The 12,775-nt window shown below is 47.1% G+C and overlaps 2 protein-coding genes across 3 annotated transcripts; one reads left to right on the top strand and one right to left on the bottom strand.

Moving 5' to 3' along the window:
* The first annotated feature begins 346 nt into the window (after positions 1 to 346).
* Positions 347 to 6,454, top strand: LOC123120346 (probable calcium-transporting ATPase 9, plasma membrane-type). Of its 2 annotated transcripts, XM_044540315.1 has the most exons (8): positions 927 to 1,837; positions 2,502 to 2,597; positions 2,639 to 2,693; positions 2,783 to 4,722; positions 4,798 to 4,956; positions 5,205 to 5,376; positions 5,470 to 5,768; positions 5,864 to 6,392. In XM_044540315.1, the coding sequence occupies exons 1-8, from the start codon at positions 1,781 to 1,783 to the stop codon at positions 6,167 to 6,169; spliced, it is 3,084 nt and encodes a 1,027-aa protein (XP_044396250.1). In that variant the 5' UTR covers positions 927 to 1,780; the 3' UTR covers positions 6,170 to 6,392. The 2 variants fall into 2 exon arrangements, with proteins under 2 accessions (XP_044396249.1, XP_044396250.1); XM_044540314.1 differs by lacking the exons at positions 927 to 1,837; positions 2,502 to 2,597 and adding an exon at positions 347 to 873 and having other exon boundaries at positions 5,864 to 6,454.
* A 56-nt stretch (positions 6,455 to 6,510) lies between these two features.
* On the bottom strand, positions 6,511 to 9,602 carry LOC123120347 (calcium-binding protein CBP; the record flags this gene model as incomplete). The annotated part of the gene is given in 5 exon segments (XM_044540316.1): positions 6,511 to 6,873; positions 6,955 to 6,973; positions 7,343 to 7,518; positions 7,629 to 7,675; positions 9,132 to 9,602. Coding segments are annotated over 5 exon segments (818 nt in total), but the record flags the coding sequence as incomplete, so codon positions are not given.
* Positions 9,603 to 12,775: the final 3,173 nt, after the last annotated feature.

Below are 12,775 nucleotides of genomic sequence, written 5' to 3'. Positions count from 1 at the left end.
GTGACGAATGTTGTGAGCTGGACGACCAGGTGATGCGAGGGATGTTGCGAGCGGCGAGATGAGACAAACATCATTGTGTTATGCGAGGGGTGATGCTCTGCAACAAGATGCGGATAAGTAATAACATCCATCACATCCGACGGTTTGGGAGGCAACTGATTTTTCCTCCCTGCAGCGGGAGCCAACCATATATTTGTGAAGAGAACTTGAACCACCAGTGGGTCACCCGGGTTTGATTCGGCGTGGCCACACAAGTGGGACCAACAATCTGCCGTACAAATGGGCGATGGGGACCCAAACGCCTTGGCTTTCAAAAAGGGGAGAAAGTAACAGAAGAGGCCGAAGTAATAAGGAAAGATATAAAGGCGGCGAGGCGATCGCCGCCCCCATGTTCGTCCCTCCATTTTCTCCATAGAAATAGAAATAGCGACCCGCAGGTCAGGGTTTTTCAAATCTTCAACCCAAACAGCACCCCCTTCCTTGCCTTCCTCCCTGAATCTGCGATCCCAGTGTGAATAAACAAGGGCAAGGGCGGCAACTTGCCATTTCCTCCCTTGTTTTTTCTTTACTAGTATTAGTAGTACCTGCACCTCGAACCCATCGCGGCGGAGGCAGGGGCAAGTGGTGGTGCTCACGAACACCCGCCCCATCCCCAACCCTCCGCTCCGGCCGAGTGAGTGCAGCCGTGCGGCCATGGAGCAGTACCTGCTGGACAACTTCGACCTGCCGGCCAAGAACCCCTCCGAGGAGGCGCAGCGGCGGTGGCGCTCCGCCGTCGGGAGCCTCGTCGTCAAGAACCGGCGCCGCCGCTTCCGCCACGTGCCCGACCTCGACCAGCGCCACCAGGACCACGCCAAGCGCCGCTCCGTCCAGGTACGAGCACTTGCTTCACTTTCCTGCATAACCTAGCAGCAGTATGCTTTGCTTGCTTGCGGCTTCACCCATGCATCATCTCTCCCCTGCGTCTGAACATCTCTTACCACTGCTATTTCTACCATTTCAAATCTCGGTGACCGATCGGTTGTTTTCTGCACAACAGTTTTCTTCAATGTGTTTATCTATCTATGGAAATGGCCCAAGAACAGTTGATGATTACTGATCGATTGCTGCTTGCGATCCATTCTTGCCATCAGATCGCTTTCCAAAATTACCATAGTTTAATCTGCATTTCCGTACCGCAACGCACCATTGACTCTGTCGCAAACGAAGACTTAGAGAGAGAGAGAGAGAGAGAGGAGAGAGAGTTCCTGCGGTTATGGCAAGCCTGTTTGGTGGTGGCCTAGCCCCAGTGGGCACCATGCGTCCGTATCATGTTGACTTGACCGTCTGGCCATGGAGGACGGAGGAGGGACCGCCCAATGTTCTCACTTCCCTGGGCGGCCGAGCTGACGGCGACCGTCCCTCCCTCTCTCCACGAAGCTTCCGCGAAGCAGCCTGGAGGAGTCCAAAAGACAAGCTTATCGCCGTCTCCTGTCGATGAGGGCCCCCTTCCCTTCTTGTCACCATCTCGTGCAAGCACCGAATTGAAGAGCACATCCTATCTTATCCAGCATTTATACCGGCTTCCCTGTTTTCTTTTTTGTTTGCGTTGGAGAATCTAGCATCATGTCCTGAGTTCATACATAACCAACCCCACCCTAGCTGGTTTGCAGTTATTAAACAGTAAAAAAAAATACTTCCTCCTCACATCTAGATACATGCATTTGAGCGTCAACTAATCTCGGACAGAGGGCTTAGCATTCTTGGATGGCCAACGAATAAAAATATCCAAGAGGGAGGCATGACAAGAGAAATGACTCCATCAAAGTATTCTACTAGGCCAAAATTTTACAGGCCGGTAAACACCGGAGAGTAAAAGTAAAAAAAAAAAATCACGACAGAAGAACACCAACGTATCAAACAAAGACCATCTAAAACGATTCGTCATCATGAAAGGAATGGCGTTCTTATGTTTTGACCATAATATCATGCACTATTTGAAATTAGTTGACGTAGGATACTTGACTAAGACGTTTAAATGCAAGGATGGTTGATTGATACTTACAATTTAAAGGAGTACAATCATAAAAGTGGAGGGCCTGTGTGTCATGAACTCCTATACTGGATCTGGACTGCCTTTTGACAATAGGCACATGCATTCTAAACCATGTAACTACAAAGTTGGGAATCTTTCCCTCAAAAAAAAAGTTGGGAATCTTTCTAGTCAATAGGCGGCTCAGTTTCCACTTCCCAGAGATGGAGAATAATTTAGGCAGCTATCACAGAATCTTTTGGCGGGCTACTGACCATCAAGTCTTGAAAGATGTTCATTTCTTATGCCAATCAGCCTGCCAACTACTTAGGTTGTCTATTACTGAATTCTTCTTCGAGATGCTTGGCATTCTTTTTCAAACCCAGATGCTTCACGATTATTTTTCTTGGCAAATACTCCAGTCTTGATGTGGATGTAGCTCCTTTATGTTTAACAGGTGAACTTAACCATTTTTTCACAATGTTGGCAGGAAAATTGCAGGCTCACATTCAATCAATCAGTTTATCTGCTTTCTTCTACACTTTGTGATTGTATCTTGCCATTGCAAGAAAATAACCTAACTTTTGTATGTAAAAAAGTTTCCCTTGTTCATGTTCCCTTTTCCAGGAAAAAATTCGGGTTGCCCTCTATGTGCAGCAGGCTGCAATCACTTTCATTGGTGGTACAAATCTACCTGATAACCTTTTATGTTATCGTTCCTTGTGTTGCACCAGTAACTCTATTTGACTTGTGTACCTTTCTATGCTCAAGGCGCCAAGAAGAATGAGTACCAGCTAACAGATGATATAATCAAAGCTGGGTTTTCCATCAATCCCGAAGAACTGGCATCAATAACAAGCAAGCATGACTTGAAAGCTTTAAAGATGCATGGTGGGGTAGATGGGATATCCAAAAAAGTTCGCACAACATTCGACCGTGGTGTATGTGCTACTGACTTGGATACAAGACAAAGCATATATGGTGTCAATCGCTACGCTGAAAAGCCTTCAAGAAGTTTCTGGATGTTTGTTTGGGATGCATTGCAAGACACGACTCTTATCATTCTGATGGTATGTGCTTTGTTATCTGTTGTAGTTGGCCTGGCATCTGAAGGTTGGCCCAAGGGCATGTATGATGGCTTGGGGATAATACTCAGCATTCTCTTAGTTGTGATGGTTACTGCTGCCAGTGACTATAAGCAATCGCTCCAGTTTAAGGAGCTAGATAATGAAAAGAAAAACATATTTATCCATGTAACCAGAGATGGCGGTCGACAGAAGATCTCGATATTTGACTTGGTAGTTGGTGATATTGTGCATTTATCAATTGGGGACCAAGTGCCTGCTGACGGACTGTTTATACATGGATACTCCCTTCTGATTGATGAATCCAGCTTATCAGGTGAGAGTGAGCCAGTGTATACTTCTCAAGATAAACCATTCATATTGGCAGGAACTAAAGTGCAAGACGGTTCTGCTAAGATGATAGTAACAGCTGTCGGTATGCGCACTGAATGGGGAAGGCTGATGAGCACTTTGAGTGAGGGAGGAGAGGACGAGACACCATTGCAGGTTAAGCTAAATGGAGTTGCGACCATCATAGGAAAGATTGGCCTGGTATTTGCCACATTAACATTTGTAGTCCTGATGACTAGATTCCTTATTGACAAAGGTTTGACAGTTGGTTTGTCCAACTGGTATTCAACTGATGCCTTGACTATAGTGAACTACTTTGCAACAGCGGTCACTATTATTGTTGTTGCTGTTCCCGAAGGGTTGCCGTTGGCTGTTACTTTGAGCCTTGCATTTGCAATGAAGAAGCTAATGAATGACAAAGCGCTTGTTAGACACCTTGCAGCATGTGAAACAATGGGATCTGCTGGTACCATTTGCACAGACAAGACAGGAACTTTGACTACTAACCATATGGTGGTTGACAAAATCTGGATAGCCGAGGTTTCAAAGTCGGTTACAAGTAACAGTAGTTTGGAAGAACTGAATTCTGCGATTTCTTCAAGCGCATGGAGCCTACTTTTGCAGGGCATTTTTGAGAACACTAGTGCAGAGGTTGTCAAAGGAAGTGATGGTAAACAAACTGTTTTGGGTACTCCTACGGAAATAGCGATATTTGAATATGGCTTGAGCTTGCAAGGATATCGTGATGCTGAGGATAGGAGCTGCACCAAGGTTAAGGTTGAGCCTTTCAATTCGGTCAAGAAGAAGATGGCAGTATTGGTTTCTTTACCTGGTGGGGGACACCGTTGGTTCTGCAAAGGTGCATCAGAAATTATTGTTGAGATGTGTGACAAAGTGATTGATCAAGATGGAGATGTTATTCCCTTATCAGACGATCGGAGAAAGAACATCACGGATACTATCAACTCATTTGCTTCAGATGCTTTAAGGACATTGTGCTTAGCATTTAAGGATGTGGATGAATTTGATGAGAATGCAGATAGCCCTCCTAATGGTTTTACCCTGATAATCATATTTGGCATCAAGGACCCTGTGCGACCTGGAGTGAAGGAAGCGGTTCAGAGCTGCATAACTGCTGGCATCATTGTGAGAATGGTGACTGGTGATAATATCAATACAGCTAAAGCTATAGCCAAAGAGTGTGGCATATTGACTGATGATGGCATAGCAATAGAAGGACCAGATTTTCGTAACAAAAGCCCAGAAGAAATGAGGGACCTGATACCTAAGATTCAGGTTTGTTTCGTCTTTCTTATTCTATCAAGTGCACTGAAAAAGTTGAAAGATTAACATTTTATCAACCTTTGGCAGGTCATGGCCCGTTCGTTACCATTGGACAAACATTTGCTTGTGACAAACTTGAGAGGCATGTTCCAAGAGGTGGTTGCTGTGACAGGTGATGGTACAAATGACGCTCCTGCGTTACACGAAGCAGATATTGGGCTTGCTATGGGCATTGCAGGGACAGAGGTACAATTTTCTTATGCAGTTTTGATCCTATAGTAGCATCAGTAGAAAATTGCAGAGTTAGATGCTTAAGCTAAATATATTTTGATATTGATTCTGACGGAAGTAAGATGACAGAATGGCCTTTGGCAATGATAACCTATTTACGTATCCTATAATTCTCTTTCGCCTGTGGTTGGAGTAGACAGAAATAAACATCTAACAAATCCATCATCATTTTCATTTTCTTCACTATCTTCGGTTTTGTGCAGGTTGCGAAGGAGAATGCTGATGTCATAGTACTTGACGACAACTTCACAACTATAATAAACGTTGCAAGGTGGGGTCGTGCGGTTTACATAAACATCCAGAAGTTCGTGCAGTTTCAGTTGACCGTGAACATTGTTGCTTTGGTGATCAACTTTGTCTCAGCGTGCATCACAGGTGTGACAAACATTATTGATGTATTCATTTAACAGCTTGGTTTTTCTCCATGGAATGGCTCCTGGTATTCATGTTTTCATTCTTACATCACAGGGAGTGCTCCTCTCACTGCTGTGCAGCTGCTGTGGGTGAACATGATTATGGACACATTAGGAGCTTTAGCTCTAGCAACTGAGCCTCCAAATGATGAAATGATGAAGAGGCCGCCTACTGGGCGAGGGGAAAGCTTCATCACCAAGGTCATGTGGAGAAACATCATTGGGCAAAGTATATACCAGCTGGTTGTGCTTGGCGTTCTCATGTTCGCCGGCGAAAATCTTCTGAACATCGAGGGTCCAGATTCGAAGACCGTTCTCAACACGCTCATATTCAACTCCTTCGTGTTTTGCCAGGTGAGTGATGCATTATGAGACAGATTCTAGTCATTTACATCGTTGTTCCAAACCGGCGAACTAATGGCAATGTACTTTCGACGATGTTGTGCTAGGTATTCAACGAAGTGAACAGCAGGGAAATGGAGAAGATCAACATTTTCCGCGGTCTCATCGGCAATTGGGTCTTCCTCGGGGTAATAAGCGCGACAGTGGTATTCCAAGTGGTGATCATCGAGTTTCTCGGCACTTTTGCAAGTACTGTTCCACTCAGCTGGCAATTCTGGTTGGTGAGCGTGGGTCTTGGATCCATCAGCTTGATTATTGGAGCTATCTTGAAGTGCATTCCAGTTAAATCAGGTGAAATCTCTGGAAGTCCAAATGGTTACAAGCCGCTCGCCAACGGCCCTGATGACATATAGCTGGAGAAGGGTGATTTCAGGATGGATCCAGGCTGCATTTGCTATTTTGGCTCTGTTGCATCGCCAGCCGCTAATTTTCTTGAATTCATTTGTAGTGCGAGTGTGCGCTGCAGGATTGCTTTTTGGTGCTGCATTTGTTTGGGAAGTCAACTCCGGCTTGAGAATCCTATTGCTGGATTTGGATTTATTTGCATTTGAATGCAGTGTAAGACTTTTTTTTGTCTACGATTTTAGCAGTAATATGCTAGCAAAAATAATAAAACAATTCCCAGTCAGGTTAATTTAGGTTTGATTGATGTAAACAAATTTTGAACTAAGCCTCATCAAAGGGAAATAAAATATGATCAAAACCCAATCTCACTGAAAACGACAACTTTCAGCGAAGGAGATCAAGCATATGCGACAGCATTTTCAGAGTTCCAAACCGTCCACAGGTCCTACCATCATACACCAGTTTCCAATCTCCAGGGTATCACCTTATCAGGAACGCAGCAACATCACTCAAATTCAAACAAACTACACCTCCGTTGGAAAAACATTTCGACATAAGTCGGAACAACACACTCAAAGCTCAGTCTTTGTATTGAACTGTGGAGCCATCATGCAATGATGAAAGGGAGCACAGTCAACATGAATGCCTCGTAACTGAAAGTTGCAGACCCGGAGTAAGCTGTGTCCTTCTCCTTGAACTTCTCAGTCAGACCCTACAGAAGTATGAAACCAATTAGCGGGTGAACTACAGAACATTAATGTGTTAGTTTGTGTAGTATAATGATGGGAAATACCTTGACTGTAAGGCAACACCTGCATACACAAACAAACAAAGAGTTAGGACTGTTATAAACCAAACTGAACTTATCAAAATGTATTTCACAAAACCAAGCAGAAAATAGAGCCAAATAGATGGACAGCCATTTTTTCATTTTTGAAGCTTCAGAACAGTTGGGTGCATCTTTAATTCATAAAACGGAAGAAACCAACTCAACAATTTGAGTTCATAACATAATAGAAGTACCAGCGAGTTACAGACAATTGACTAATAATTGCACCATAGAGATATGTGATTCCACCATTATATGAACAAATAAAGTTATCAGAGATTGGATATTATAAAAGCTTGTACTGTTTTTCTGGAATAATTAGCCAAATTAAATTGAAGGAGAGTAATCTTACTCAATAAAGTTATCATATTCAACTGCTTTGCTCATGCCCCCAGTCTTGTCGAATTTAGACACGAGCAAGTCTAGCACAGTTGGAGAAACTGAATAACCCAGACTGAGAAGAGCATCGCGCAGCTCCGATGCATCAATTTTACCACTTCGGTCACGGTCAAACCTCTCGAATATGGACTGCACAAAAACAATAGGAAATGGACAGGCATGGTTAGTACGTATTTCATTAGATCAGCTGATTAGTCCGCACAAATAAGTAAAGAAAACTTGAAGCCATAGCCACTCACCCTCCAATTCTGAAGACTGTAAAAAACAGAAGTAAACTCCTTGGGCCCTGCAAGAATCAGAGGCACAAATTAAAAACTGAGAGAGGTCAACGAGAAAGAGCTGAAATAGATATTAAGGGCAATGCTGAATTCGAAGTTTCACCCCAAAAAAATCAGATCAATTCTACTACTGGTATGTGAAAGACGGCACTGATATTAGAGTTCAGATCAATCAAGTAGTTCAGAAGTAATTGTGGAAGCTCCACACAGAAAAGGAAAACACCCAAAGAAAAGAAAACACGAGATAAGATTTTTCTAACTCAACAGGAATCTAAAAAAACTTACTACCAAAATCAAGCATAAAGGAAGCGCATCAGGCCACAAATTCAAACTGTGCCGAAGTTAGGTCAACTCTAAACCCCAGTTGACTTACATACCAAGTGGATCAATCCTGCAATAAATTGCCGACACACCAGAGTTTCATCGCAAACAGAAAAAAAAAAGGCTTGACGGGTAGGACAACATTTGCACAGGTCTAACTTGAAAGGCATCCCAAGACAAATTAAACTTTCACTTAGATGTTATACATAAGATATATTTTTCTCAGGGATTCCTACTAGTCCTTTTTAATCAACATCCTTTTTTTTTACTACTGGCGGCATAATATGCAATAGCTCATACTATTTCAAGTGTCATCAGATATAAGTATCATCTGGTAATGATTCTTGATAGTATTTTATTCTTCATATGCATGCTGGTGAAGTCTAAACACCATAGCCACGGATAAAATAAGTGTCATCAGATATAAGTATCATCTGGTAATGATTCTTGATAGTATTTTATTCTTCATATGCATGCTGGTGAAGTCTAAACACCATAGCCACGGATAAAATATTTTCAAATCTAGTAGTCTATAAATTATTATGAATATATGTATACTTTAAGTGTTTGAGTAAAGGCCAAAGCAGTGACTGCAAACTTGTCAGTGTTACAACTAGAACATCGGCTATCACACAAAATACATACTGAATTTCTGAAAAAAAAATGCTCATTCTATCTTGCATACAAGACCAGCCTTTTGATGCCACATGATAGCTTGTTGCCTAGAGTGTAGTGCTGTGCCCTTATATCACCATTAAATAGCATTCCCATGATGAACAAGGTTAAACAGGATGTAGGGATTTACTGTCTCAAATAGCATGTAGAGAATTCACATATCACAGGAACTTGTATTAGGAAATGCAGCTCTCTTTTTTCTTAAGGGAAGGGAATGATTGTGGTTTTCCTTGTGATAAACTCAATTATTGATTTCCCAGAAGGAGCCTCATTGTTTGATCCAACTGTATCAAACAGCAGGGCATATGCCCACAGACTGAAATACCAGGCGAGCCCAAGTTGTGCACTGTTGTACCGAAACCTTTCTCCACAGGAACAAACAATAATTGTTGCAAGATCGCAGCTACACGAAAAAGCGGAGAGGTGCTAGGAAGGAAGAAGGATGCGCGTAGAGGGGAGTGTGATTACCGATCCTGCGGACGTTGGTGTTGGTGAAGAGGTACATGAGGAGGTGGACGGTGCGGAGGCTAAAGCTCTGGTTGTAGCCGGAGAGCGCGGACTGCAGCTCCTTGTCGTCGATGGTCCCGCTGCCGTCGCGGTCGGCGGCCTGGAAGCACGCCACCACGTTGGGGTCCGTCCCCGGCGGGAACGCCGACGGCACGAGCGCGGCGAACGGGCTCCCGTACCCGCCAGCGGCCCCATACGGCGCTGCCGCGGGGGGCGGGGCCCCGTAGGGCGCCGACGAGGGAGGCGGGGCGCCGTAGGACTGGCCCGCGGGCGGAGCACCGTAGCCTCCGCCGCCGCCGTAGGACTGGGGCTGGCCGGCGGGCGGGGCCCCGTAGCCGCCGCCGCCGTAGGACTGCGGCTGGGAGGAGGGCGGGGCCCCGTATCCGCCCCCGTAGGACTGGGGCTGGGTGGAGGGCGGGGCTCCGTAGCCGCCTCCGCCGCCGCTGGCGCCGTAGGGCTGGGGCGGGGAAGCGTAGTAGGGGGAGGAGGCCTTGCCTTCCTTGGGAGGCTTGTCGCCGTAGGGCGGGGCCGAGGGGGCGGGCGAGGAGCCGTAGGGCGGAGGGGCCCCGTAGCCGCCTCCTCCTCCGGCGCCGCCGTAGGGGTAGCCGGACATGGCCGGGCGATCGCGCGGCGGCGGTGCTCGGGGAATTGGGTGGGTGCGGGGAATAATCGCGGCGGGGTCGTCTGGCCTGGTGCTTTTTGGGGAGGCTCTCTCAACTTTTCGAACGGTGGATGAAGGCTGGCACCAGTTTTTATGAGACGAGGGAACGGGACAAGCGTGTGCGTGCCTTTGCTTTGATGACTCGACGACGCGCAGGGAATGCATATCTCCGAGTATATCTCCCTCGGCGGAATAAATTGCATACAAGTATCACAATTAAGGCATTGGAAGCAGATTGATATCAAGATTGGTAATTTTTACGTATCAGTACCAACTTTGGGGCGAGGCGTTGCAAAAGAGGCTAAAACAACTGTTTATACGTATTGACACGGAAACTGACCGGTTGGGCCCGCCTGTCGGGTGCTGACATGGCATGTTTTTTGCAAAAAACTCCTAGGAATCTCCTCTCTCTCCCCCGAACGCTCTCCCCCTCCTCTGTCTCGATCTCTCACACACACCCGACGCCACGTCAGCAGTTGACGCCGGCGACCAAAGGCACGGCGGTGGCACGCCGGAGTTGCTCGGGATGGCGCTAACAAGCACCGCTTCGCGCGTGGTTTGCGGCTATGGCGAGCTGGCGGTGCGGCGCATCTAAAGGAGGCAGCGGGGGGTGCCGGGGTGCAGTGTAGCGGCGGCGGCGACGGGCGGAGCGGCGGCCGGGTGCGGGGATGCGGCTGCAGCGCTCGAGAGAGCGAGTTGGGGTGCGGGTTGGGTTCCTGGCGAGGTCTGGAGCACGTCTACGTGCCTAGGAGCGACGAACACGGCCTCTGGCCATGGCGGTGAGGAGCTCAGGCGGCGGCGCGAATCGGTCGCCGGCGGAACGGTGGCCATGGCGAGAAAAGGAGCACGGGAGCAAGGGGAGAGGAGGCAGGGGCTCACGGCGAGTCGGTTGGAGCAGACGGCGAGCTCGGGGGAGGTCGGACGGCGTCGAATCGTCGGCGGTTGTCGTCGGATCCCGCGGAAGAAGCCGAAGGCGAGGACGACGGCACGGGGCTCCCGGCGTCACGTGGCTTGGCGATGAGGAAGAGGGCGTCGCGGCTGAGCCGTTGGATGGTATGGAGAGGGGTAGGTTGGACGGTGGCCACGGTGATCGTCGTCGGTGGCGACGGCCGCGTTCGGGTGTGTGTGAGAGATCGAGACAGAGGAGGGGAAGAGCGTTCGGGGGAGAGAGAGGAGACTGCAGAGAGTTTTTTTGCAAAAAAACATGCCATGTCAGCACTCGACAGGCGGGCCCAACCGGTCAGTTTCCGTGTCAGTACGTATAAACAGCTGTTTTAGCCTCTTTTGCAACGCCTCGCCCCAAAGTTGGTACTGACACGTAAAAATTATCAATCTTGGTATCAATCTGTTTCCAATGTCCCAATTGTAGTACTTCTATGCAATTTACTCCCCTCGGCGGGACGGGGACGGCGTTGGCTTGCGTAGCCGCGGCGACTGCGCGCGGCGCGTTCCGGACACGTCCCGAGCAAGTAACGTATACCATGGATGAACGTGCACGAAGCATCCCAGGTGGGCGGCCACGCGTTTTACGAGGGAGCCGTGGATTTTCCCGGACACGTTCTTTCCTCGTGACCTGCCGGTACCAGGGGCTTCGAATTCAGTCGGGCCCACGGTCTCATACCATACCATGCCGCCGACGGCGAGACAACACAAGGGCCTACTCGAAGTCTATAATTTGTCAACCTACTATATATACACGCAAGCCTTAGAGCAAGTATAATAGATTCAGCAGGCTATAAGCTGCGCCACATCAGCGAAATTACAGCTGGAGGAGAGAGGAGGTAGGAGAGAGACGGGAGCCGCCGAGCTGCAGCACAATATACGAGCACATATAGCCAGCATGTAGCCTTTGTGAAGGCTAAAAGCCAGCGTTTCTACACACCTACGAATCATCCGAGTCTCTTTTCCTCAGTCCACATGCAAGCATTGAATGCTATAGTCAGCCTAGTAATTAATCCATAGTCAGCCTAGTAATTAATCCATAGCCAGCCTATTGTATGGGTATGATTTTAGGAAGACTATAAGATGACGTGGCACTAGTATATACTCCCTCTGTTCCACTTTATAATGTGCTGGCGTTTATACCAATGCTTGAGCTGGCACTCTCATTTGGACAGGAAATGCCCTCCCCTGCTCGCTCTGTCACAGCACGTGGGCATCTGCTGCTGCTTTCCTGTGAACCAGCCAAGGGCTACTTTGGTCCAAATCAGCTTATGCGCACTACATATAGGAATCAAGGCCAAAAATCTATGCGCATTAGAATATGGAATGGAGGGAGTAGCCAGCGGTGGGCTCTTCTATTAACCATGCTCTTATAAACCAAAAAATAGGTAGTACGTTCATCGGGATGTGAACCACATATCAACATAGAGTGCGACTAAAAGAAATCAAACGTATTGTGATGCCCCATACGTTCATCGGGATGTGGACCACATATCGAAACGTTTCCCTCTTCTTTCCTGGTGATCTGCCAGTATCAGGGGTAGCGAATTCAAACGGCCCACGGTCTCCCTCGCCATGCTAGCGCTCCTACGCATGGTATCCAGTGACCAAGCTGCCGGCGAGAGAACAAAAGGGCTGGTCGAGACGTTCCGTGGGAGAGTGGACCACATATCGACGTTGTTGGAATGTACTCCTCCGTTCCGTTCCATATTAACTGTTGCTGATTAAATCAGCACCATAACTATTATGCTAAATCAACAACAACTATTATGACGGTTTCTGATGACTGCTATCACTTTTGCTTGTGATTTTGTAGCTCAAGTTCAAGCATTGTAACAGAGTAGCTAATAAAGTCGCTCATGAGCTCGCCAGACTAGCTAGATTAAAATCGCCTGTTGACTGGTTTGAGGAGCCATTAGATGAAATTGTAACTTTTCTCACGAACGATGTACTTGTTGTTTCTAATGAATAAAGTTGGTGCTTTTTGTTTCAAAAGTGATAA

Source organism: Triticum aestivum, chromosome 5D (genome assembly GCF_018294505.1).
Source record: "Triticum aestivum cultivar Chinese Spring chromosome 5D, IWGSC CS RefSeq v2.1, whole genome shotgun sequence".
Classification (NCBI taxonomy): domain Eukaryota; kingdom Viridiplantae; phylum Streptophyta; class Magnoliopsida; order Poales; family Poaceae; genus Triticum; species Triticum aestivum.
The sequence above is the reverse complement of the archived record's forward strand: the minus strand, read 5'-3'. Positions and strand labels throughout refer to the sequence as shown.

Coding starts and splice junctions, on each gene's coding strand:
- LOC123120346 (XM_044540314.1), top strand. CDS start 694: ATGGAGCAGTACCTGCTGGACAACTTCGACCTGCCGGCCAAGAACCCC. Junction 874..2,638: donor CCAAGCGCCGCTCCGTCCAG/GTACGAGCACTT, acceptor TCCCTTTTCCAG/GAAAAAATTCGGGTTGCCCT. Junction 4,723..4,797: donor ACCTGATACCTAAGATTCAG/GTTTGTTTCGTC, acceptor AACCTTTGGCAG/GTCATGGCCCGTTCGTTACC.